General features: G+C 39.0%; 4 protein-coding genes across 4 annotated transcripts; 2 read left to right on the top strand and 2 right to left on the bottom strand.

The window, feature by feature from the left end:
- The first annotated feature begins 295 nt into the window (after positions 1-295).
- ch25hl1.1 (cholesterol 25-hydroxylase like 1, tandem duplicate 1) lies at positions 296-1,141 on the top strand. The gene has a single exon (XM_070907002.1). It carries the CDS (start codon positions 296-298, stop codon positions 1,139-1,141), a length of 846 nt encoding a protein of 281 aa, XP_070763103.1.
- A 592-nt stretch (positions 1,142-1,733) lies between these two features.
- kti12 (KTI12 chromatin associated homolog) lies at positions 1,734-6,163 on the bottom strand. Its single transcript, XM_070907493.1, has 9 exons — positions 5,968-6,163; positions 4,878-4,929; positions 4,736-4,788; positions 4,598-4,653; positions 4,415-4,494; positions 4,134-4,293; positions 3,951-4,013; positions 2,625-2,693; positions 1,734-1,932 (listed from the first exon to the last, which is right to left on the bottom strand). Exons 1-9 carry the CDS (start codon positions 6,116-6,118, stop codon positions 1,789-1,791), a joined length of 828 nt encoding a protein of 275 aa, XP_070763594.1. The 5' UTR covers positions 6,119-6,163; the 3' UTR covers positions 1,734-1,788.
- A 2,948-nt stretch (positions 6,164-9,111) lies between these two features.
- znf592 (zinc finger protein 592) lies at positions 9,112-15,251 on the bottom strand. The gene is made up of 8 exons (XM_070907551.1): positions 13,065-15,251; positions 12,267-12,445; positions 12,004-12,177; positions 11,757-11,916; positions 11,035-11,295; positions 10,055-10,167; positions 9,807-9,948; positions 9,112-9,688 (listed from the first exon to the last, which is right to left on the bottom strand). Exons 1-8 carry the CDS (start codon positions 15,249-15,251, stop codon positions 9,185-9,187), a joined length of 3,720 nt encoding a protein of 1,239 aa, XP_070763652.1. The 3' UTR covers positions 9,112-9,184.
- Positions 15,252-19,034: 3,783 nt separating this feature from the next.
- Positions 19,035-25,368, top strand: slc28a1 (solute carrier family 28 member 1). Its single transcript, XM_070907001.1, has 18 exons — positions 19,035-19,038; positions 19,288-19,361; positions 19,446-19,519; positions 19,877-19,968; positions 20,120-20,309; positions 20,414-20,555; positions 20,735-20,848; positions 21,394-21,468; positions 21,565-21,645; positions 21,767-21,847; positions 22,047-22,172; positions 23,648-23,778; positions 23,873-24,041; positions 24,328-24,510; positions 24,657-24,738; positions 24,824-24,922; positions 25,016-25,121; positions 25,214-25,368. The coding sequence occupies exons 1-18, from the start codon at positions 19,035-19,037 to the stop codon at positions 25,332-25,334; spliced, it is 1,944 nt and encodes a 647-aa protein (XP_070763102.1). The 3' UTR covers positions 25,335-25,368.
- Positions 25,369-27,056: the final 1,688 nt, after the last annotated feature.

Genomic DNA, 27,056 nt, shown 5'->3' with positions numbered 1-27,056 from the left:
AAAAAATATTGGGCACATTTCACTTTTACAAAAAATGTTTTTGTCCTCGTTTCATGATTTAAAATGTTTAACCTTGAACTGGTTGATATACAGAGTCTACAGCCTATCAATTTGTTTTGTCTACTGCATGCTCTTGAACAGTTTGGCTAATCTTCCAAAGTTCTGTTTGTCAACCTTGAGCTGCTGGAAAAAGAAAGCGGCTGGACTTTCCTGATTGAGAGAAAAGCCTCCTTCTGTTGAACTCCACTATATAAAGGCAGAATTTTGCAGCAGCCTTCAGTGATACCACAGCAAGATGTTGAACATCAGTGAGCTTCCTCTGCAGGTCCTGCCCTCCAGGACCTCGGACCGTCTACTGCAGCCGTTCTGGGATTATTTGCTTTTTCACCACCGGCCTCTCATCTCATCTCCTTTTTTCCCCGTCCTACTCGCCTTCTCCAGCTTTTCCTTCTTCAGTATACCTTTTACTGCGCTGGACCTCTTGGGAAAAAGACTGCCTTTATTCTATCAGTACAAGATCCAACCGGACAGGCAGCCAACAGTGGGAATGATGGCTGAGAGCTTCATGAAAGCGCTGTATAACCACATATTCTTTGTTCTGCCAGCTGTAACAATTAGCATGTTAATACTGCCTACACCAACACTGCCACAGGATGCTCCTACGCTATATGAGGTATTCATTGATGGACTGGCAGTTCTTCTCCTCTTTGACACTCAGTACTTTATTTGGCATTTCATACAGCACAAGTATCCACAGCTTTACCGGTGTATCCATGCAATCCACCATGAATACATGGCGCCTTTCTCTTGGTCGACTGAGCAGCTCAGCATCCCTGAGCTGATGACTGTTGGACTGTGGAGCAACCAGGACCCGATTCTTCTAAAGTGCCACCCGTTGACCACATGGTACATCACAGTTTTCAGCATCTGGATGTCTGTGGAGGACCACATTGGGTATGACCTGCCGTGGACCCTCAACCACCTGGTGCCTTTTGGTCTGCTGGGCGGTGCACCGGCTCATGACATGCACCACCAGAAGCCGAGCACTAACTACGCTCCTTTCTTCAGCCACTGGGACAGAATATTTGGCACCGCTGCTCCTCTGCACAAAAAAAACTATGAGAAGAGAATAAGTGAATAAAAAAGAAATGCAATTCTTTTTCTTTTTAAGTTAATGTCACTTTACTTCCACAGCACTTGCCTCCTTGCTGCTCCTCATTTTTTCGTGATGCTGTCTTCTCTATGGACAAACCTTGTGAAATACAAACTAAGTTGTTGAAAAGTGTATTTTTTTATGGCTTTTCATTCAATAAAATCATGTTTACGAAGATTCTCGTACTTGTTTCTACCTGTGTTGTATGGAATAAGTCGTGTAACTGCTGACACATTGAACACATTATTCTCTGTGCATTGTATGCTTAATCCCAAAGCAGTGTTGTTAGTCAGGCTTGTCACCAAGAGGTCATGCATATCACATGGAGAATTAATGTTAATCTGTACTTGAGAAAGTTCTGAGCTTTGACTGGACAAAGTGTTCCAGACTGACTTGAATGTGGAATTGTATATAATATATAAGTATTTCTCAGATTATTTTAATTGTCTTTTGTTTTTTGTTATTTCTTCTCATTAAAAAAATGCAGTGCCTTTTGGCATTTGAGCTCAAAAATGTTTGTAACTGAATAAAATCATTATAAAATAGCCAATAACTCACAAACATGCAACAAATATTTAAATATGTTTATTTGTCACAAGAAAATAAAAAACAAATGAAACCAATGCTATAACATTTCAGTGAAGACTCTTATTTAAATACTGCACAAACATGTTGGAAATGTGTCCGGTGTTCTCTGTCGGGTGCATCTTGGTGTAGCTGATGAACTGGCGCCGTAGTTTCCTCAGCTCTGACATGTTGATGCTCCGGGTGAGCGCAATGTTCAACATCAGGTTAAGGTCGTTTGAATACAAGTCTTTGCCTCAAGTTTTCTACAGTATGGCTGAACACTGAAGAAGCAACAACTAACAGAGCAGAAGTATGTGAAGGTCACAGTATCACATCTCAACCTGTAAGAACAACACAATGAAACAACACTAAAGGTACTAAATGTTACTGACGTAATCTCAAATTTAAATGACGCACCTGTCATTAAAAGGTTGGCCAGCGCAGAACCTAATGCACTATTAAGTGAGTTTCTGCCTGGACCAACATGTTCAAAAGGAGAAAATCAAAGTGTTTGCTTCTGAGAAGGTCTGACACGGTGCTGCTGCCAATAAAAATCCACTAATCTATGCAATTTGGTTTCTCTCCTCCATACGTATCCCACAGTATGTTATTACAGGCAAGACCTTTAACAGTGATTGGCTGCTGTGCCTTTCATTTGAGTTCTTTGATGGACATGCATTCATCCACCTTCCCCTTCTAACAAGGCATTTGATATAGAGTACTTTGCCTCCAGCTGGTGAGGGAATATGAGGTAGATGATGAAAATGAGTCAGCACAAATTAACAGCGATAAAACACATTTCAGCTGTGAAAGATCACTGCCACATGGACTCCTGTGTGACAACAGAGCTACCAAAATCTGTTTATTATTCAAAATTGGGTTTTAGAAGTGGTAAAAAGGATATCTTTTCTGTAGCTCCTGGAACTGAGATGAGATCCCCGGGGACGCTCGTCTTCTGTGCGTTAAAAATTGCCTGAAAATTTTAAATTATCTTTATCAAACACAGCGCATACAGAGGGTGATGTCTTTACTGACAAGGTGTTGTGCTTTGTGGGGATCAAGATCAGCAAAGTGGGAACTGCACACCGAGAATGAAATGGACCGATAAGAAAAGTGGAAGAAAATGCAACATGGAACATACTATTTCAGGCCACTGACAGGTGTACTCAATAGCTAATCAAGGAAACAGAGCAGGTGATTTCTTATTGGCTGACAGCAATTAGCAGACACAACCCATCACATCGGATGTGTTCGAAATCGCACACTAACATACTATTTATACTATGTAAGTATGACATCAAATAAGTTTATATAGTGTGATCCAACTGCATTGTATGTGGATTTTCTGAGTGTGAGAAGTGAGCTTACTGGACATATTCAACTGCCCCAAAATGCATTGCGTCTCTTCAGACAGAATTGTGGTAAAATAATTACCAAATGATGGTGAGTGAACTTGAAACAGAAGCTACTCAGGACCCAGGACGTTAAGAGGAAATATTTAACACTAAAATATTTAATCATTTCAATTTGCCTTAAAATTATGCTGGAAAACAAGAAGCAGCACATTAGACCCCAAAACTTTCCATTCTTCACTTGGCCAAATATAAAGCAGTGGAACATGTTGTCTGCTGATCATACTGACTTCAGAGAATCTAACGTCAATACAGACGTTTGGACATTACTGGTTTCTTCCCATTCCACCATTGTGCAACTGGTTCTTAAAATAGAAATGTCAATAATTCCACTAGTTGTGTCACTTGGGGGAAAAAAACATCAATATATTCATCACACATTGTTTCAATAATAGAGCCTTACGGTAGTTCAGGCAAGCCATTTATAGTCACGTGCTGTATTGATTTGAAAAATACTGTGTATCGACAATATATCACTATATCTGTTAAATTTGGGACTTGGATGTTGATGTGAATGCTATTTAAAAGTTGGAAACAGGTAATTACGACAACTCAAATATAACATGAACATGGCATTAGTACACCTGCTAGTGGGCTATAAACACCTGCATTATCTTACTATACACTGAAGAAAGTCTATGACATTGAGTGAAATGTTTGTACTGTTGGACACTGGTGCTTTGTAAATTGTAAAAGTTTAAACAAAGTATTTTTTCTGAATATGACTCCTCAGTCCATGATATCCATGATCTTGAAACATGACATAACTCAAAAGACAAAAACTGAGTGGAAATCCAAAAGAACATATGAAGACATACCATTAACACATCTTGTGTGATCTTGTCCAACTCGTACAAGAAGTTTGCAGATGACAGTGGTTGCTGCAGAGACAAAGAATCTCTCTATTACCATTAGATAGTCAATAAGGCAGCATGACAGCACATACATCTACTGGATATTATATGCTTGTAAAAATAACAGCATGAGTGTATGTCCCTTACACTCTGCGTAGACTGGTTAGGTGGGGGAGCTTTTCTTTTGAAAAGTGCGTCAGAAATGGCTTCATACGGAAGCGTGTCGTCTTTCTGGATGGTGAAGAGAGGACTGTCCCATCGGTTCCTGGAGTCTGGAGCTTCAAATCTCAGCACTAACGCATCAAGGCTACAAAAAATAACAAAAACGTGACAGGCCTTAAAAGGTATTTTCAAAGCCTATCCAAAAGGTAAAGACAGCCCTACCATGACATGTCCCACTACTGTATGCACAGAGGTTTCCCACTCACATGTCTTGGGTGTACTGCTCAGCAGCATCTCTGTTGGTGTTCCATGTTGAGCTCACTTCATCTGACGTCAAACAGTAAACCTTCATCAGAAGAAGGCATGTGATTTTGACTTGTGTGATTAATGTTTGGGCAATAGTTTTTTAGATATTAAAAATCCACCAGTTATTTCACTGGTATACGTACCAGGCAGTGTGGCGTCTGTGAATGTTTGATGAGACAGAACAGTTCATAGCGGTATCCTGTAAGGTATTTCAACTTTAAAGGTAAAAGCATAAACAAATCATAATGTCAGCATAGCATACTGTTGTTAGTAAGACTTACCTTTTATGTAGTTTAATGAATCCAAAATTACAATGTCATCCTTGCTGACTTTCCTAAACAACAAACAAGTAAAAGGTTAAAGGTGCTGTGACGGTAGAGCATCACTGATGAATCTAATCCAAAACAGATCTGAAAAACTTACCTCTCCACTTCAGCTTTCAGAGATGCTCTGACATTTTTTTCCTTTTGGGAATCTGCAACATATCCAAAAAGTTTAAATAACAGCAGGTGTATGCAAAAGTCTACTCTACTTACTTTCTATGAATCCTGACTTCTTTGAGACTGCTCATTTGTGACTGTGATATCAAACAACAGAAGTGTTATTTGCAACTAACAAATATTTCCACGATCAATTAATATGCCAATTATTTTCTTGATTAATTTATACTTTTTCAGAAAATACTGCTTGTTTGCTTAACTGTCTGAAAAGCAGTCCAAGAACCAACGATATATCATTTCCTATCAGAGAGGACAAAATAAAGCGCTAATTTTCATATTTCATAAGTTGGAACCAGAGAATTTGTGGGATTTGTGTTTATAAAATTTTCAAAACTGTTGGCGATAAATTCTATCCAATCAATTAATTGATTGACTTTAATATAATAACTTTAATATAATAACTCAAAAACCTTTTAGCTGCTGATAATAGGAATTTCTTGACAGTGTCAAGAAAATTATCTTGTGAACTAAATATAATACACAAATATCTAAGTGATGTATAGTAGTATTACCGGTATGTAACAGAAAAGAAAACTATAGTACATAGTTGTATATAATATGTTTTTTAATAAGAGCCCTTCTCATAGGACAGTGATGACACTCGCACGCCGAACTCCATTCATAATACCATTAAATTATTGCTGCCAAAACCCTCGAGAAACACACACATTCTACACAACATAATCTTATTATTTTTCAGCATACATTATTGTCAGTCGGCGGCACACCTAACAACGCTACAGAACAAGTCTATTCTAAGAACATGTTGTGTTTTTAGTGAACCGGTGCCCCTGTTACTCATCACATTCCCCCAGTTAAGTTAGCATCAGGTCACCGCGATGGTGCTCGTCCAGTAGCGTGAAATAAAGATAAAATTGAAAGATAACAGGCGGATAGCCAACATGTAGGAGGACTTTCCAACAAGACTCACAACAACAAGCCTATTCACAAAAACTTTACAGCTTCAAAGACGCAATAAGCAGCTGAACGGAGACATGACTAGCTTAACTTGCCTGCGTAAACAGTGTTTTTCTCAACGCCCAGGGCTCCGTCTCCCACAATATGAACCTTTCTGTCAGTGTTCTGCTCAAAACACACCTTCAGTTCTTCTGTCCTTCGTGTTTTACCACTACAGGGGTAACCACACATCACTATCAGAGGCATGACTACTGCGTGTTTACAAATTAGCCTAAAATGTGATGAAGCGCATGTTGCCTCTTCCACCCGGATGTGATTACTACGAACATGATTTTACGACGACCGACAGGAGGCGCCATAACACTAATATAGGTGAATTTACTGAAATTCCTCCATTTCACTTAAATAACATTTTAACTATTATGTGAAAATACTTTGATTAATATAAATGAAACACATACTTTCATTACAGTCTGTGCTCTTGTTTAATAAAAAAAAGAGAATATTTCAAATGACAAAAAAGAAAAAGTGAAAATCAGCAAAAATGGCTGGCAACTGATCTGGCTTTCAGTACTAGTTTATTAACAGGTGGCACTACATAAATATTAGGTTCAAATAACTGGACCCAGGAACAAAGTCATATAGGATTTAACATATCACATTAAAAAAACAAACATTTATATTAGGGCTCATTTTTCACAAAAAACAGATTTTAAATCTCCTCTTCATCAGTGTTGAATGCTCCTCAAGCAGGGTGCCCTCCTCCTCTAAATGGATGGAAAAAATAATCAGTTGTACAGCTGATGAATCGATATAATAATAATGATATTAATAATAATAATACACTAACATGTCCAATGGCTGTTTCCGTTGTGTTTGTTGGGCACTTTTCAACATCTGAATGAGCAGTGCCTGCAGGTCTTCCACTCGGTACAGAGGACTAACAGCTCTGACTTCAGTGGGGACATTTACATCTTCAAAGGCAGTCTCCATAAAGGAACCATCCACAACACTTTTCTTTCCCATGAAATGTCCTTAAGACAAAAAACAATCTCAATATCAACTGTCAAAACTTTTTATTTATTTACTTTTTTTAAATAGCACAATACAAAAAGATTTTCCAGAATAGTGTTATTTTTCTTACCTGTTGCCCACAGATTCCCCCTTGGATTCACCTTGATCTTTGAAACTTTATTTCTCAGCTCAGTTAAGTCAAGAGTCATTGAAGATATCATGGCAATGTATGTGATAAGGATGAAAGAAGACAGGAATCCTGCTCTGCAGATGTTTGTGCCTTTCATTCCTGAGAACAAACGTGTTCTACGCAATTTGCCGCCGGTTAATTCAAAGCTCTTCTCTTCTGTTACTTTGGGGACAGGCAGTTATACTGAGGTAGGATGGGCTTAATATTCTAATGTGATGAAGTCATCCATCTGTGGTTAGTTTCCTATTGGATGAATGATGCACATCATAGCACCATTTGACTTGCTATGACGACTGTATAGTACATGACCTCAATGCAAAACCTTATTATCACACCCAAATACCATTATACCTCACCTGCGTCCACTACTTAAACACGAGACAAAAGACAAAGCAGATATATAATTAAATGCACCAATTTATTTGTAAGTACTTTACGTAAACATTACAGCAAGGCACATGAGCCACCGCATGCTGAATAGATGTAATGGCTTAAGAAATGCTGTGAATCCAGGGTTCATTGGCTACTGTATGTACACAGGTGGCTTTCCTACACAAGTCCTCACTGTACACAGTATGAAAAAGTACAAATATCTTTCAACGAGCATTACAAAAGAACAAGTCGTGAACAAGTCATTCTTTTCAGCCTCTGCAGTTTAACAGCTGCAGCGTGGTGATTTAAGGACTTACGAGAACAGAGAAATAACAAGCTCATATAGCACTTAAATAGAAAAGTTCACTTGCCAAGTAAAGTCAATATGACCACATAGCCTTAATTTCATTCCCAAAATAATTTATAAAATTTAACAATGTGGGATAATGCACATTTTCTAAACTAATTTTTACATTGCACTGAGTTTACCTGCAACTCCTCAAAGCCTTTCTTCGTTTAACAATCACTGCCATTAACCATGGAGGTAGGAACTGTCATGTATTCAATACAAAACAAGAAGTGCTGCTTTACAAATCAGGACCTACGAAACAAGAAGTACAGCTGATCTGAGAAATGTCTTTCCTCTGAACTTGGATTTAACAAATACCTCTGATCCTACTTGTATTATTATTAAGAGCGACTTCATGTTAAGAGGTCCTGGTGTATAAAACATTATCTCTGACATGCCGCCAAACTTCACTTTCACACCTGCTCTGGATTACCCAAAACAATGTACCCTGATTTGACATAACGTTGACTCTTCACTTGCCTGAAAAATACACTTCTGGCAATTTGAGGTATTTTCAATACTGCTGCACCACACGTCTAATACCTCTCCGTGTTTCTCCTGAACTCATTCAAAAACGAAAAAGAAAGAAAACAAAGGCCAGATCTGGGACAACACATGCACCCACAAATCAAACATGTTCACTAAACATAAAAACAAAAGCATTTCAGAATGCTTAAATAGTCTAAAGAAAGTCTTGTTGTTATGTGTAGCCTAATTTCAGTAGGCTTTGCTTAGCGAGACAACTCTCAACTTTTTCAAATAACTGTTTACCAAGAATATAAATGAATATTCAACTATACCGTTTTGTAATAAATGCAGACTAAAATTCTAGCTTTGTACTGCAAATTAATTGCAACACAGTCATGTCATAAAAATTGTGACCTGAAGCCCATTCAGGTAATAGTGTGTAGCATTAATACTTCAAAATTCAAGCTATTAAAATAACGGTTGATTACAAAAAGGTGAAAATCTACCCCTTCACTGTTACATCAATCAATACTAGACCTAAAAACTAACAGACATTCCTGAGTCTCCTGTCAGGGTGGATATAACATTTGAATTAAAAAGAAAAAAAAAAAGAAAAAAAATACAAAGAATGCAGTTATGTCCGAAAGGCTAGATGAATATATTACCAACATGCAAAGTTAAATAAAAACAATTGAAAAATTAATATTAATTTGTCCTCTCATTTATGAAAATACTGCTCTTTACTAAATGTTGAGGATCTGCTTAAATATACTGCACAACCTCTGAATAACTTGAGAGAGTTAAAGGTCCAAACACTTTGTACCCTCTCCATGCAAACCATCGAACATCCCTTGTTACTTTCACATGAAAACTGAAGATATTGAAGCAGCTTTTTAAAGAGGTGTTGAGGCGGTTCTCACTACCGGAGAGAGACTGCTTGTGTCTGAGAGCTCAGTTTTAAATTACAGTCCGAGGTCTTGTCACAGTGCAGACTTGCTGGCCCTTCTGCCTGTGAGGGCTCGGGCTCTTTTAGCTGTAGTAACAAGTCATTCACCTCATCAGTATCTGCTGATCCAACTTGCTGATCATCCTGCTCCTTCTTCCTAAACTCTGCCTCCTCCACCTGCTCCTCCTCTTTCCCCTCTTCCTCAGGATCTTTGACTTTGTGCACAATGAAAAGATGTCTGTTGAGAGACAGCACAGATGTGAAACACAGGCCACAGCGAAGGCACTGAGGAGTGTTTTCATCAGTTTTATGCTGTGGTATATGCTGCTGGAACTGTGCACTGCTGTCTGTGATGAAACCACACTTTGAACAACGGAACTGAGTTTTCAGACGCTTCGCAGAAGGAGCCTCGAGACTGAAAGTGCGATCTCGCCCCTCCTCCTGTGTGTCCACTGCGGGTCTTTCTGACGTAAGCCCCTGCAAATCACAGAAGTCACACACTTTAAAATGATGACTAGAAAGGTTCATAACATTTGTATTTGTGCCGACAGTTATTATTTTGTGGTTTGTGTTAAAAAAAGTAATAAACAACTACCTTGTCTAAAGCCTTCTTTAATTCCTGGATGGCTGTTTTCGGCATTTGGCCAAGATCAGGATTTTTGATTCCATGCATTAGACTGATGTGGTTCTTCAACGTCACACTCGTCGTGAATGTTGTCTTGGTATCCGTGCAATACCTTCAGTATAAAACAAAAAATGTAAGTGGAATGGAATGATTTCCAGGTTAATTTGACATGACTGTGACAACTGTGATTTGTTCATTTTCAAACATAAAAATCTTACCAACAAGTGTAAATTTTCTTTTTCCCATCATGGTCACTGCGAATATGTCTTCTCAGACTGGTTGTAGAGTTGAAAGATTGATCACAATGTCGACATGGATACTTCTTCACTGACTGTTGAAAAAAAAAAATACAAAGTAAAAAATATATTATATTGTACTTGTTAACTTGAGTTATATAACTTACTCAAGGCAATTATAACCATAACTACTAATCTAGTTTTAGATTTCACAGGATTCACCTTTCAGTAAATGTGCCACACTCGTCCACAAAGGGTATTTTAATTTATATTACCAGACCAACAAACAGAAAACCTCATAAAAATCCAGACGATCAAATTGAAGCAATTAAACATGTAATATAGCTGAGAAATAGCCAGTTAGAAAGGGCGACACTATAATCCACAATGGCTATAATCCAAAATTCACACCTGAATCAAGACATCAGCAGTTTGCCTCATGCTATGGAGCTTCAGACCATGTAATCAACACACACTCTGACCTCAGGTACAGGTCTCACTGTCCTCAGAACCATTTCCTCATTTCAGCAGCGCAGCTCATGAAGGTACTGGTCCATTCAATGTTCACAAAGTTTCAAGGTAGACTACATGACAAGTACGCAGATAGAGAATGGGGGTTTTGTTTTTAATTTATTGTTTCAATTATTTTATTTGCCTCGACCAGAAAACACTAAATATGCTCAACATGAACTCATTCTGAAACTGGAGGTTGTTCACAGCATGTAAGGCGTGTCTAAACAGGAGGCGTTTCAGCCCATTTTCAGTCATCTGACATAACAGATATGCTTCTATTTTAATCAATACAGGTGTCTACACAGGCTGTGTAAAGGCTTGCCTTTCACTCACACACTGTATTTTTATGCAAGCGTATTCTTTTATAAGTGAGACAAGACATGTCGTTAATGTTTTGGTTGACCTCACATTCACACACATTCCAGCATGAGGTATTCATGATCTCTCACCTTTCCGTGGTTGGTCTTTACATGAGAAACATAAGAGTCTCGCTCAGGGAACCACTGGAGACAATCCCCACATGTCCAGCCGGTGGGCTTCACACGGGGTCTGCTGTCCTGCTCAGCCTTTTTCCTTGAACTCTCTGTGTGTTTAACTGGGCTGTGACTCTTCTGTTGTTGGACGGAGTGAGAACCCTTGTACCAGTCGGTATTGTCTGTTTGTACACTGCTCTTCTCTGTGTCTGATGTCATGTTTCCTACATGAACACCCTGCAAAAGAGAAAAGACACCGCAAAAATCACAAGAGGTAACAAAATATGAGATCGTATCCTCTCCTCCAAGTCATAAGTTATTTAATACAAAGTACTCATCATTTATTAAACAATATTTGCATGGTTTTGTAGATTTAAAAAAGTGACAAAAGCCAACTTAGCACCACAACTGAGCTTTGCTGAGCAGGGTTAATAATGCTCCCACAAGCTCAGGTTAAATGTCACTTTTTGCAGGTTTTTTTGTAGTTTTAACATAGAATTTTCATGGAAATAATGAAAATCAGTAGCCAGCTGCTATTTGTTTTCAGTATGCAAGTTTCAAGTATCAAACGGGTAACCAAGTATGTGGATAAATGTATAAACTCCAAAAACACAATGAACACCAACCCACAAATACATGCCAAATAGATGCAGGAATACATACATGATATGTCTTTATTTAAAAAAAAAAGGGCGAACCTTGAAGTGCTGCATTAACAGCTGCTTTTGTGGAAAGACCGAGTTGCATTCTGGACACTTGAATACACACGTGACACGCTTGTTGGCATTTTGATGGAAATGCTGAAACAGTAACTGCTTCTTCTTGAAAACTGTCTCACATGAACACTTAAATATTAACCTGCAAAAGAACAAGAAAACAGTTAAAAAAGAACTGTAAAAGGACATCTACAACTTTTAACAGTCAGGCTATGAGATATTAACTTACTGTGGGGATATTTTGCTTGCACTGTGTTTATTTTTGAAATGCACTTCACAGCTGCCGGAGGTCTTGAAGGCAACTGGACAGACGGAGCACTTGTAAAAAACTTCACAGTGTTTCTCCTCAATGTGAGTCTTTTGTCCTTGAAGAGTCTTGAAAACCATATCACAGTGAAGACATCTGGAAGAAAATGGAACACAATGCCACTTTCCCACAACACTGTACTGTATGTTTCTAATAAAACCTGTGTTTCACGCTTGCTCACTTACTTGTACCAAGCCTTGCGAGCGTAGTGCAGACAGTTTTCCTTGACATGCTTCTGTATGTCAGCAGATCGACTCAGGGCACCACACTCAGGACAGCAGTAAGGTGACTTGTGTGCATGAATGCGTTCGTGAGCTCTGAAGCTGCACTTGTTGGGTAACAACATTGAGCACACCTTACACATCTGTTTTATCAAAGAAAACAAAAATCAAAAAAAATAAATGTGAAACATGCTGGTCACAGTGTCTTTAAAAGGATAAATCTGATATTCTCTTGTTCTTATTGTCAACAAATCCCATGAAAAGACTGAAACCAACAATGAATTGATCCTACAAACTAGTATTCTCAATGTAGCCAAAACCTAATATAGCCTATTCCTCTGCGGCTTCAATTGTTGTACAAAAACCGTTAAAAACACATACATGAGCCACACCATTGCACTGGGTGTCACAGTCCTTCATTAAAATGAATGTGCGCACTGTATTTTGTTTTACTCACAAGAACACTTACAGTGAATCAGTCCTCGGCTGCCCTTGTTTGCTAAAAAGTACAGTGCCCAGCTGTTTCAAAAATTAACAATTTTTTTAATGAATCCATATATTAATGACCCATTTTCAAAGACTTATGTCTGCAGTTGGAACGAATGAGCTGAGTGTGACAGACAGGCTGGGGAAGTCATAGAATTGAGAGATGGACTAATGCATTGTTGGTTTTGTTTTTTTTCATTGGATTTGTTGACAATAACAAAAATATAGAATATTGCCAGCTTTAACCTTTAATATTTCAATATAACATCTACTCACTAGTCCTTCCACATCTTCTGACGGCCTCTGGTAATGACCTGCAAGTGCTTTGTAGTCAGGTAACTGCTTGTTACACTCCAGGCAACAGAGTCTGTGACGGATGACATTGTCGGGATATAGGGGCAGGACAGGTTGGCTTTTAGGTGAGGGTGATGGTGAGATGTAAGAGTCCACCTTCACAGGTTCAGTACTCAGGGGTACAAACATTTGTTCCACTGCTATGGGTTTCATATGGAGCTGCGTGCACTGCATCGCCATGCCACTGTTCTTGTGTTCTCGTGCGTGAGCCAACAAGGCACACTTGTTGAAGAACACCATCGTCGTTGCGCAGTGCGTGCATCCTACTTCAATGTGAACACTCCTCCTGCTGTAATGATACGCAAGACTCCTCTCCACCCCGAAGGAGTCCCCACACTCGAGGCAGCAGTATCCGCGTGGTGGAAGGTTGATATTGCTCTCTGGAGGGGGGTTCAAGTTGGGCACATATTTAGGCACAGGGTTGGCATGGTTCAACAGTCTGTTTAAGGTTCCTGCTGCTGTGTTGGAGATGGACATGCGAGGACAAGGTTTAGCTGTTTTGACCTGATGCACCAGTGGGACGGAGCTGTACACTGCAGAGGAGAGTGTGTGTTGGCTTTGTTGATGAGAGGTGGACCGTGCAGCTACTGAAGCGGCAACACTGTGAGGGACCAGGTTCAGACTAGCTAAGTGCATTGCTTTGGGAAGGAAGTTTGTGCTAGTCGTATGGCCCGTTGTGGCTGATCCTCTCTTTGGTTTCTGCCCCTGATGTGCAACAGATCGTTTGACAGGACCACTAGTATTATGGAATATTGCTGCGGACTGCGCTGTGCCTGACCTCCTGGAGTTAGCCTCTGATTTTTTACGTATAACATTCGGTGAAGATGTACTAACTGGGGTACCTTTTATTTGTATTCCAACAATGCTATCTAGAGCCGCACTTTGAGACTGATGAGGAGACATATTACAGTAAGAATCTTCACTCATCATACTCTGTGATGGAGAGGATTCATATGTAGAATGAATTTCATCGGTTTCTGAATCAGGCAACACACTGGTGACTGTGCGCTTGATCTGCCCAGACGTGGTTTTGATGGTCTTAATTCTGACCCTGGGTATGGCAGGGGGTGACCCAGATGCCACTGCAGGGGATGCTTTGCCACTACTATCACTGCAGATGCTCACAGGGCTATCAGAGGGTTTCATTAACCGTTTTACAGCTTCAAGTGGGCTTCTGGGGCTTCGTGGAGATATAGGTACGTTGGGGCTTACTTTCATGCAGTCATTCTGAACCACTGATGACTCTCTGGGATCTTTTCTGGCATTCAAAGCCAGCAGAGCTTCAAGGCAAGAGGACAATTTAGATGTCTGCGATTTAACAAGTGGACAAGAAGTTGTTTCTGAATTGCAGTTGGTCTCAAAGTTCTGGTTACTGCTTAGTGGGGGAAGTGCACTGTGAGTTCTAGGTGTTTTATCCGTTTCATTACTGACATGGATGTCAAAGGGCTCCTCGCTTCTACTACCATCTTCTCTGCTCCTCTGAGTGTTCTTGGGAATATCAGAGTCCTTAGGACAGTCATCAAAGATGCTGAGATCCAGTTTTTTCGGATTGTCTGGGACTGAAGGTTCCACCAAAACTGAGGCTTCTGGGAAACAGGGTCTCTCTTGTTTTGGATGCATTTCATCTCTACTACACTGAGTATCTTCAGACTCAGGACTGGATATCGGACTAAAATGAGAAAGTGACTGGGAAAATATTGGCGTTCCATCAGGTTTGTGCTGAATAGGTGCCTTTCCAAGAAGCTCTCTTGAACTCTCCCCGTTCAAAGCAGAGACAAATGATTTGGAAAAGCCAGTGTTAGTTGTCTCAACAGAGTCAGTGGAGGTCTCTTGTCCCCTGAATCCATTTTGCAATGCTGGTCCAAAACCTTCCAATGACTCCTGGCGACTTGTGTTTTTCACAATAACACTTACAACTGGAATATCTGCTGTTGTGACAGCTTGGTTACTCAATAAGCTGTCATCCAGACATATCCCGGTGTGTTTCAGCTGACTCTCTGTGTCCTCATGACTCCCCTGGATGGGCTCTTTGGCATCCAACCCTGTGGCATCTGGGATGTCAAAGGCAGCCAGAAGATCATCAAAATCTGGGGTTTTCATGTCACCCATGGCTGCACAGGCTCACAAACCTACAGAAGCACATACAGAATTAGCTTAATATTACATATTAATGTTATGTTTCAATTTATACAGCAGTCGTTGTTGACATAAGACAGCTGTTTTACAATCAGCCTAACAACTGTTTAGCTAGCAGGTAACGTCCTCTGTGCTAACGTTAGCTTTAGCTAGCAAGCTAAACGTTAACAAGGTCTGCTGGTCTTCGTCTATGCAGCTACTATTTTGTATCAAGGCATGCATTAACACACACACACACACACACACACACATATGCAAATAAACATTTAGTACAGACTATTATTCTCCTATCGTTACCAAATATCAACTCCTTCATATGCCAACCTAAGTTGTTTTGCTCTTAGCGTAGGTAGCATAACATAGAAGCCAGCTAACAAGATACAGTCAGCTAGTCGAGTAGCTACATAACGGGGCCAAGACAGCAAGTTAGCAATGTAGCTAGCTTAGCAACATGCTATCGCGCAAATCATTTAGCCAAGCTAGTAAACTCGTCACTTATCGATGCAAGTGCTCTTACCATTTGATCCAGTTATGTTTAGCAGCTCTAGTACTTAGCCAGTTAACTGTGGGCACTAAGAGTGTGACAGCTAGGTATGGCTGTTGTAGGGTTTCATAGCTAGGCTACAAGCTACTAGCGTTAACGTCGTTTTCATTTTAAGTGGGATTCATGCCCTCGACGCTGTCTTACAGACGAGAGGCGGTGCCATGGACCACTGGAAACGTTACTGCTACATGTCCCTCAAAAGAAGTAGGAATGAGACGTATTGTGTCCAGTGGATCAGCTGCTACAATACATAAACGTTGGCATTATTGCACCTGGCAAGAAGACAGAGGTAGGTAGGTAATGCATCGTGTTACTACTATTCTTACACCATAATCAAATATAAAACCTATGCATGCCTGGCATGGCTGGAACAATGCCATAGACCATGCCAACAACCTGTGGCCCCCCTGGGGGGAAAATGTATAATGGGCCCCTAACTAACCACTAACCCTGCCATTGCCACCGCTCAACGTTGTCTACTCCTTCTCTTTTGCTTTCAGTGACAAGCTGGTAAAAAATTATATTGATTGCTCATAATATAAATTCCTTAAAGCTCAGGTTGTGTCTCAAATGCCAAACATGCTCTGTGGGTAATTAAAGGGATACTCCAGCAATTTAGTCTTGCACTTCCAATAAGTTTGGGGATTCACATAAGAAAAAAGCATGGGGAACTGAAGCAGCGGAGGCTGCGATATCCTGACTCCAAAAACACTGAATCATACAACTCCATCATTCAAATCAATAGCATCTGTCATTAGACCATCCCTGCCTGGTAAAGGCCTAAGGTCCAAATGAAATGAAATGAGGAACATCAAAACAACTTGAAAAGGTGATGATACTGCACATACAGTGACATATAGTAATATAGTTTAAATTAAAGTAGTGTGCATGATCCAAATGCCTTTAAATTAAGATTTTGTTACTCTAAATTGTGAGATATGGCCGGTGTTCCTCGGACACATTGTGTTGAGCTCTGCTCATCATTACCAGTTGGATGTTGATCTTAACAGCAAAACAGGCCATGTATTGTTTGATATGCTCAGTGTCCTCTAATCCACTGTGGCAGTCAGTGCCTTAATAGTGTTTTGTTGATCCTCGTTAATTTATAATAAGTGTATAAATAAAGGAAACCACTGTTTGTTCTTGTCAGCAGCCTGGATATGCTGTAAATCACGTGGCATTATAGAGAAAGATAAGGTATTGTTTTACTGCTTGCTTTTAAAATATACACAGAGGATTTCCTGGCAAGTAGTACTGATACTGAGTGGATTCTCCTTGTGAAATAAAGTACAGTGGAATTGAATGTAGATAGATTATCAGTGAAACTGGTACAATATCTGCCAGTTTTCCATCATGCCAAACGTCACGACTCACACTGTAACCTGGAACTGGCACTAAACTGGAACTTGCCCCAGTTTCCCGGTGATATTTACACTTTATGGGCAGCTGTCACTTTAAATTGTTGTCTGTGATTCAATGTAACCTGTCCAAAATGTACCAGTATCATTTGGTGCTGGTTCAGCTTTTATGTTGTCTCGGAGATCCATAACGTCAAGGGCCTCTGAGGTGGGACAGAGGCCTTTGTTTCAGTGACGGAGCTAGTTTTTGTCCTGTAAGACAAAGGTGAGGGCATCAATACCCAGAACTCTTTCTTCCCGCTAGTCAGGCTGTAAAGTGATGACACCAATTCCTGTTAAGTTCATAGACACACAGGCCTTCAGACAAAAAAGAAAAAAGCTTCAGTAACTATGAACCTGACAGAAGCAATGATGTAACAGGATCTAACAGCTATGTGGAGTATCAGTGACCATACACTGTATATATACATATATTTCAGTTTAATATTGCATAAATTAGGTTTTTTTTGTATTGTATGCATTATTATCATCCGTCCGCAAGTGTGTCACATCTAAATTGTTGGCAAATGAGTTGATGGTATACATAAAAAGCCTGTCTTGGGTTATTGAAGCAAAGCATTTAATTTTATCCTGCAAAATCTGTTATGAGGTCATTAACCACTGCTAATGCGTTTCAGAGTCTGCATGGCTTTCTGAAAACTTAATGAACACCAATATCCTGTGCTTTAAAAACAAGTATTATTGTTTATCATGTCCATCCAGACAGGCTAAGCCCCCATTGAGTGTTACGAAGCGTGGGCAAACGCCATTTTATGAGGACTCAAGAGTCCTGTGTGTGTGACGAGATCACATTTGAACTGCAGCGAGCAGAACAAATAGCTGCCATTATATCCAATCATGAATCATCACCCTGGAAGTAAAGTACAAATTGTGCTGCAATATATTTAATGGTCCAGATATCAGCGTTAACTGATTTTGAGGCTATCTGATTCTGCAGCAAATACTCAGTGCGCTTATTCTTCAAAACAATTGTTTAAGGAGATGAGAGTCTTTCATAAAAATACAAAAAAGTTAATTTGACATTGTGTGTGACACAGCACACATACAGGAGCATTTAACTTCACATAATTACTCAGTATAGTCATAGTTCACACCTTATCTTTTCTAACCATATAAAATGGGTTTATTCACTGTAGCCAAAATTTGAAGAGTCATCCGCCACAAACCTAAAAGTATTTATAATTTATAATTAATAGTATAATACACCTGTCTGTCTGTCTGCAATCTCAATGTTTTTTTTTTTTAAGATGTTTAATATTGTTTTGCACATGAAGTAAATTCAATTTAGCAAAATTAGAAAAGAAAGTGTGCTTTTGAGTGCTTGATCATGATGTTGAATCACATGCTTCTGAGAAATGTATATTTAGAAATTCTTCTTTACAAATAAGAGCACTAAGACTTATTATGACTTAGTTAAAGCATGGGTGGAGCACAGCCTCCTACAGACAAACTCATTCATGACGAATCCACTATGTATTCCACTGTATTATATCTGCTTTACAACCCATTCCATATCTATCAAAATCACATCTTATGTAAGCATCTATTGCTTCTGTGATTTGGCGAATTCGGTCAACATCACGTCTGATCAAATGTTGCTTCATAAGGTCAATAAATCATTTCTGTTGTATTATATCACTTTTGCTTACGTCCTGTACTTCCCCAGACACATCAGAGAAGTACGTAATGTGTCTGTTAATTAATGATAAGATGTTTCATAGAGGGCAGGGTATATTTTCCCGCAGTGTTTTTTTACAGCACAGCATTTGACAGCCGGGTTTAGGAGGACGCACAATGAGTAAGCCATTTGCTCTGCTTTTCCTTGAATTAAGCCTTTTCTTTTTGCAGTTGTGAACAGATATTTTTGTGCAACATTGTTCTCAAGATATGCCACGAGGACTCTTGTGTGGACTTATTTTAAGGTTCTTTTATCTCAGAGTACACAGAAACACAGCTTGTTGCTTGTTTGGCATTCCTGGTTGTTAAAGTTGAAGCTGCTTTCCCCAAAGGCTGCTGCAGAGAAGTGAGCAATGATTGTGTTTTTCAGCGGAAACCAACGGCGTCCAGCTCAAGGATATAACCCACGGAAATGGTGTGGACAACCAGGCTTTTGAAATAGAGGTATGTGTCATTTCATTTTTTAAAGAAAATGGCACAACATGCTCATTTCAACAAAAAAAAAATGAAATGCCTTTCTTTTCTTAGGACAACATTACTGATACTAGCAGCGTCAAAAGTCCGACTACAAAGACTAAAAAGGGTTTGGGATCATACTTAAGGTGTGTCAGTCAAAAATTGTAATTGTTTCATTGGGAGACATTATCACAGCAGGTGCAATGTTGATTTTGTTTGTAAGTAAAAGTACAGTACTGTATGTGCATAATGAACATACACACAACACAAAATCTATGAACTGTTTTCTATACTACTGTAAACTTTGACACTGTTAAGATTTGATTGTATTTAATTCCAAAAATAACAACAACTTTTGGGCAAATACACATAACTTGATGTTGAATCTATAATTAGGTGAAAGACAACATTTTTTATTCACTCAAAGGGTGGATATTTCTAACAGAAGTATATTTTGTACACAATTTGACCTTACATTACTTCTAATTTCTCCTGCACTTCAGCCAAGTTTCCAAGCCGATTAATGCCACAGAGGATTACATCAAGGCTCACTCAAAAACCTTCAAATACGTTGTGCTGGGCATACTTGGGGCAGGTAATATCAAAAGTCTGTTCATTTGCGTTAACAGTTTGGTGGTGTCCTGCACACGTTGATGTGTAATGATATTTATTTTGAAATCTATGACAAGACAGGAATAATCATGCTAATATAGACAATGATTTTTGATGTTTTCTGTTTCCTGTAGGTTATGTGGCATACTTCATTGCAGCCTGTGTATTGGATTTCCAGAGGGCCATCGCTCTTGTAGTCCTAACCAGTTTGGTTGTTGTCGCTAAATCATATGATCTTTTGAAGGAGTACAAGGGAGAAAGCATCAGTCAGTGTTTCAGACCCGCAGCTAGATGCTTTAAATCTAACTTGAAGTGGATGAAATGGTGAGTGGACGTGTTGTTTTCAGTTGCGTTGTCCTCAGTGTGATAACGAGCTGCACATGATGGAACCTGTTGATGAGCGAAGGTGTGTTTTATGGTGTTTTCAGGGTTTTCATCTTAGCGGTCGTGGCCCTGCTTGTGGCGTGGATCATCTTTGACACAAGCCAGCGTCCTGAGCAGCTTATCTCATTTGGAGGCGTGTGCATGTTCATCGTGCTTATATTCCTCTTGTCAGCACACAGGACAGCGGTGAGTGCTCGGGCGATATCTCCTAAGTTATCTCCTCTGTTTTTCTGAGACTTTGGATATCATTTGGCCTTGTGCCTCATCATCTTAAGGTTTAGCATAAGTGCTTCCTTGTAATAACATAATGTTTTATGTAGACTCCCTGATAATGGTGAATAAACTTTTTAAAAATCTTTTCTCAGATATCATGGAGGCCTGTGTTTTGGGGCCTCGGGTTGCAGTTCTGTATTGGCATTTTTGTTATAAGAACAGAGCCCGGACTCATAGCTTTCCAATGGCTTGGAAAACAAGTGGAGGTATTACACTTGGATGTTTTCCTTAACTAAAATAAATAACAAACTCTTCTACCAAAAAACCCCATCCATCGACATCACACATATTCAACTCCCAAATCATTAGCAAGCATACCATTAACAGCTATTTTGACATTATAAAACTGATTCTTTTATTAGGGACCTCGATTTACATTTTATATTTAACATATCTAGGAGTAGCATCTAGCTCTTGGTTTGCACAACACAGTGTTCCTTATCTACCAGGGCACAATATTCTTTAACTGAGTGGATCATACATGCTTATCTTTAGAGCAACTTTATTAGGCTGTTCCATCCAAGGGTTGAGTTAGCGTAATGTGCGCACAGGCATGTGGTCTGTTAATCACTTTTTAATGTGTAGTTCAGCCTACTGTCTCTTGTTGCCACTTTAGTTCCATGACTTCCTATTGTTAAATCTAAATGTCTGAGTAATTGTGTTTATAAATGTCATAAATGAATGGATTGACGAAAGAAATAATCATTTGAAATAATATAACCCACGTTTCTTCTTTGTCTTATAATTACAGATATTCCTTAACTACACCAAACAAGGGTCAACATTTGTTTTCGGGGATCTGATCACAGACATTTTTGCCTTTCAAGTAAGTGGATGGTAATGTGTTTTTTCTTAAATATGGGCACTTAAGCAAGATAATCAGTTATTGAAACTTTAACTTTAGTTCTGATTTCTTCCTCAGGCTTTGCCCATTGTTGTGTTCTTCAGCAGCGTGATGTCAGTCCTTTACTTTTTGGGGGTAATGCAGTGGCTCATTCTGAAGGTAAAGAAAGGTTCAAACTTGTACTTCACAGCCTCATATGGCTCCTGTATGTCTGGGTGAAAATTGCTTACGCCTGCAGTAACACACTATGACCAAGAGCCATGTGTTTTTGTCCATGCAGATCTCATGGATCATGCAGATAACGCTGGGAACCTCTCCCACAGAGACCTTGAGTGTGGCAGGCAATATATTTGTTGGGCAGGTACTTTTGGCAAGGCTCGCTGTCTTTGCAACACTGTCTTTGACACTAATTTGACTTCATTTTGCTTTGAAATTTCATGAGCTCGGATCTCTCTGTAGTTTGGTTTTATGATTACATAAACAATTATTAATGACTGCAGGTAAAATATGTACAGTTACTCTGCCTGTTTACTTTTGCTCCATGTGTTTCTGTGCATCAGACTGAGGCTCCGCTGCTGATCCGCCCCTATTTGAAGGACATGACCAAATCTGAGATCCATGCTGTTTTGACTGGCGGGTTTGCCACAATTGCAGGCAGTGTCATGGGGGCATTCATCTCATTCGGGGTGAGATGAAGCTGTTTTCACGTAATACATACATACATACATACATACATACATACTTACATACATTATATTTATACAGAACATTTCATACATAAATATGCAATAGTGCTTCAAACAAGATGAAAAACACATCAAAAGACAAAAACAGGAATATAAAAAACAAAAATCAAATAAAAGATGAATAGAATGTATAGTAAATAAATAACAATCTACAGTATATTGTGGGTGTAAAACAAAGTAAGAGCTTCTAGGTAAAAGCAGGTTTATGTTTTCTTTTAAGTTATGAGCGAGGTGCACATTCTTCTGGCACGGTAAAAACTAATGTAGCATCACCAGGCTTTAGTTCCTCAAGGGAGGAACAGTTAATGTGAGAGTGAGAACATAAACTGTGAGGAGGCCAGTGATTTAATCTGGAGTGAGGCGGTGAACTTATTTGAAAACAATGAGAAGCACCTTAAAGTCAAGTTTATGGTGACAAGCAGCCAGAGGAGAGATTTTAGTCTGGGGGTGATATGTGCATGCAGTTGTACGTTGGTGAAGATCCTGGCTGCAGTACTTTGAACCAGTTGTAGATGTTTGATAAGGTTCCTCTGAGGAAGGCCTGTAAACAGTGCAATATAGTAACCGAAACAGGTGTAAACAAAAGCATGAATGAGTTTTTCAGAGATGTAGAGCTGCTTGTGGGTGATGGAGTCTAATGACAGCATGTACTGAACATGGGGTAACGCCACAAGAAGTATTTGTTCTTTCTGAACAGAACCACCCAAGAAAAACAAAGTAATCCTGACCTAAAACTGTGCCAGAGAGCCCAACCTATGTTTCTTCAAGTGGAGCCAATCCAGTTAGAAGAAGAAAACCCAGGTTCTCAACTATTTTGCTCAATAGTTGTTAATGTTACTGGCATCTAGAGAGCTTGAGGGCCATAACAGTTCAGAAGGTTACTGAAAAACAGCCAGTCTGTAGGGAGAGGTTAATAATCTACAATCGTTCTACTGACAAGCAGTCAAAAGCCATCTTTAGAGAGCTGCTAGGCATCAGGACAAGGGCACAATTTGTAAACTGAAGAGATACTCTGTTGTGCAAATCAGCATCAACTACATTAAAACAGGAGAATATGCTGGTTTGGGGAGAGATAGGTTTGACTCTAACATGATAAGTGTTGGGTTTTGATGGTATACCTGATCTTGATGTTTTTTGACCTCTGAAGAAAACTGCATTATATTTAGATAATGAGGATTAATAGTGAAGTCAGCTATTCATGGCATTGTTTAAGAAATACAAGAAGCAAATAAAATATATTTAATATCGTTGACTTTTTAATATTTGATGATGGTCTGGTTTAGTTGATTTGCAGTTTTATTATGTCAACAACAGTAAATCCTAACATCATGCAGAATATATACATACTGTATCTGTTATTGCAGTAATTTCACCACAGCGCCCTGAATTAAACTACATTTTGTTGTATTTTGCAGATTGATGCATCTTCCTTGTTGTCAGCCTCTGTGATGGCTGCTCCGTGTGCCTTGGCCCTCTCCAAACTTTCTTACCCAGAGACAGAGGAGAGTCCCTTCAAGTCAGAGAAGAATATCAAAGTGGCTTGTGGGTGTGTATATCTGTCCCTTTATTTCTTCTCTTCCATGATTTTCCTACTTTTGTGAATTAAATAACTTTGTTTTTTTTTAAAAAAAACTCCCTAGAGATGAACGTAACATTCTGGAGGCTGCCAGCAGTGGAGCATCTGCTTCAATAGGTCTTGTTGCTAACATTGCAGCAAATTTGATAGCATTTCTTGCCATCCTCGGGTTCATAAATGAAGCTTTGAGTTGGCTTGGCGGCATGGTGGGATACCCTTCAATCACATTTCAGGTACGTTTTAGCAAAAGACTGAGAACTTAAGTGCATACGTGTAATATCAAAAGGGGTTTTCCAAAAATGCGCAGGTGGTCAGAACTAAATAATATTTCACAAATTTAATTAGTTTTGATGATGTAGTTCGTTATTTATGATGATACTTCACACTAATCTTTCGGACATACAGTACATATATTTATTCATGCGCATATTTCACAGATTTTGCTTCTTGTTCTGTAAATTCAATTCACAAGTGAGTCCAACAATATCCAAATAACCTCATGTCTCTCTGTGTTCATAGCTGATTTGCTCATACGTGTTCATGCCTGTGGCCTTCATGATGGGGGTACCGTATGATGACAGTTTCATTGTGGCTGAGCTGATTGGCACAAAGCTCTTCCTCAACGAGTTTGTGGCCTACGAGAAATTATCTGAACTGAAGAAGAACAGACTCAGTGGACTTGATGACAGACAGTGGATATCTGTGAGTGAATGCTCTTAATTGGAGTTTGAAGATTGTCAGTGTGGGTGTCCTACAAGTATAAAGTCATGAGCACTGCACAAGAAATGGAGGGGAAACACAAAATAACAATGTTTATAATAATAATGTTTTGTTTTTTCTTGTTTCAGGTCCGATCAGAAATAATCACCACTTACGCTCTCTGTGGCTTTGCCAACTTCAGCTCTCTGGGTATTGTGATTGGAGGCCTGTGTGAGTCTTCTGATCATCCTCCAGCCTCAGACAAAATATTTTTGTCCTTCCACAGGATACTGATTTGTATTTTCTTTTCTCAAAGCCTCTATATGCCCATCCAGAAGAGGTGATGTCTCGTCTCTGGTGCTGAGAGCTATGATCAGTGGGACTTGTGTGTCTCTTGTCAATGCTTGCATTGCAGGTAAGAGCTTTTGAATTAAACTGGCAGTGCAGTTTAGCTCGTTTGCTGTTGTACCGTAACTGAGTAACCTTTTTCATTTCATTCATTTCTTAGGGATCCTCTTTGTTCCTCCACTTGACTGTGTGGAGCTGTTCAAGGTATCTGCTTTCAATGCCACAGATGTAAATATACAAACTTGCTGTGAAGACCTCCTTCAAAGGTATGCATGTACATGGAAAACATCAGTGACACACAGATTCTTAAATGTGCAGTTGCTATCTGGACTCTTATCTTTAATTAATTCTTTTGCAGCACTTTAAACAATGGGACCATCTCATTTGAAGGATCGTGGAGCTCAGTAGCAAATGTCACTGTGTTTTTGTCTAAATGTTGTCAATGTTGTGGTCTTTCTAATGCGGCAGTTTGTAAGTAGAAGAGAAAAATACAAATCAGTGTCTGTTTTTATACTGCGGTCTGTTGACATGTCTCTCCATGTTTGTGTATTTGTGTCACAGTAAAAATGTAAAGACTATATGCACATCTTTTGAAGATGAATGTATCTTTCATGTATTATATTGTAAATGATTTACAGATATTGGCTTTTATTTAAAGCCAAGGATTAAAAGGACACACCTTAAGAAACATACCTCAGGAAATATTCAGGCATCAACACTTTGATGAATGTAAATATTTCAAATAAAATTGAGTAACTGAATTATTTCATAATATTATTGATAATTATAAATACATTGTCATACTTTTGGAAAAAATAAAAACCTTTGAAAATGAAAATGTGAACTACGCTTTTATACATTTACATTTATTTAAAAAAATATAAGCTGACATGATGTAACATAACAAAGACAGCACACATTGTAAACACACATTTATTCTTAAGTACTCATTCATTACACTCACTCACACACTCACTCACACGTTTACAATTTTTCTTCACACTACTTCAGATATTTAGTCCTTTGACTACATGTGTGTATGTATGTATATGTATTTACACAAAAATACAATACAACAGTTTGTTTGCATGACACCACGCCTTTACATTACAGTGTTTTCACTGTCACCTGCTGGTCAATATTTTAACTTCATGTCAACATCTTTTAGAATTTGGGTTTTCTATCATACACAATCATGCAAGGTTTTAAGTAACTTAGCTGAAGTTTAAGAGTGGCTATTTGGACTCATTTGAAGACTCTCATTGATCATTAACCAATAATCCATTGCAGAAATTCCTAAATATTTCTTGCCAGTTCTTTATTATTTGTCAAAGGCAAGTGACTCCTGTAAGAATTTAACCATGAATACTTGTGCAAACTCATGAGATGACTGAATAGTTTTCATTCAAATTATTATTCTAATTTATGTTCAAGTCCATGCTGGCTTTGCAACTTAGAAAAAAGAAATAGGCAATGCTTAAGATTGGTCTGGTTACTGCTGACCAAGTGTGTGCTTTTATCCCACAGTCCATAGGTCAGGTCCAAATAACTGTGGAACTCATTCAGCGGCTTTCCTTGTTGATGGGAACAAGTTTGCATGTCAATGAGCGTGAGCATACCTTAGTTAAAGAGTTTACTGGTAAGCAGCTTACTGCTCATTGCTTTGACTGTGGCATACACCAGCATATGTTCTGAAATGCTGTAAGAGGACTGATTAAAGACAAACACAACACAAAGTACTCAAAAGCTGCAGAAAAGTAATGCCGAAAACAAAGTGCACACAAACCTTGACCTCGCCGTGTAAAGAAATGCTGCATAGGCAGCTCTAATGCAAACCATAAATAACATCTCCAAAATAAACTTTATGACCTACACATACTGTACATCACAGATGAACATGCAGCGTTTCATATGGATACATTACCTCAACCCCCTGTGTGGCTGTGGTCTTATTCTCCATGATTCTTTAGATCAAAGCACTAAAATGTTGACATCTCTTCATTAAAAGAAAAGAGCAAAACTTCACTGCAAACTTTACAGTGTGAATAACGGCTGATTTGAGTTGACAAATATTGCTTGGATTGTTTGTCCACTCATAGAGCTGATAAGACTCTGAGGCAAATGTTTCAAACTATTTAATAGTGTTATGTCACCTCTAATGCAGCCCACTGTTGCTTTTCGTACTGTTTAAGTTAAGCGTG

Source organism: Enoplosus armatus, chromosome 6 (genome assembly GCF_043641665.1).
Source record: "Enoplosus armatus isolate fEnoArm2 chromosome 6, fEnoArm2.hap1, whole genome shotgun sequence".
NCBI classification, from domain to species: Eukaryota; Metazoa; Chordata; class Actinopteri; order Centrarchiformes; family Enoplosidae; genus Enoplosus; species Enoplosus armatus.
The sequence above is the reverse complement of the archived record's forward strand: the minus strand, read 5'-3'. Positions and strand labels throughout refer to the sequence as shown.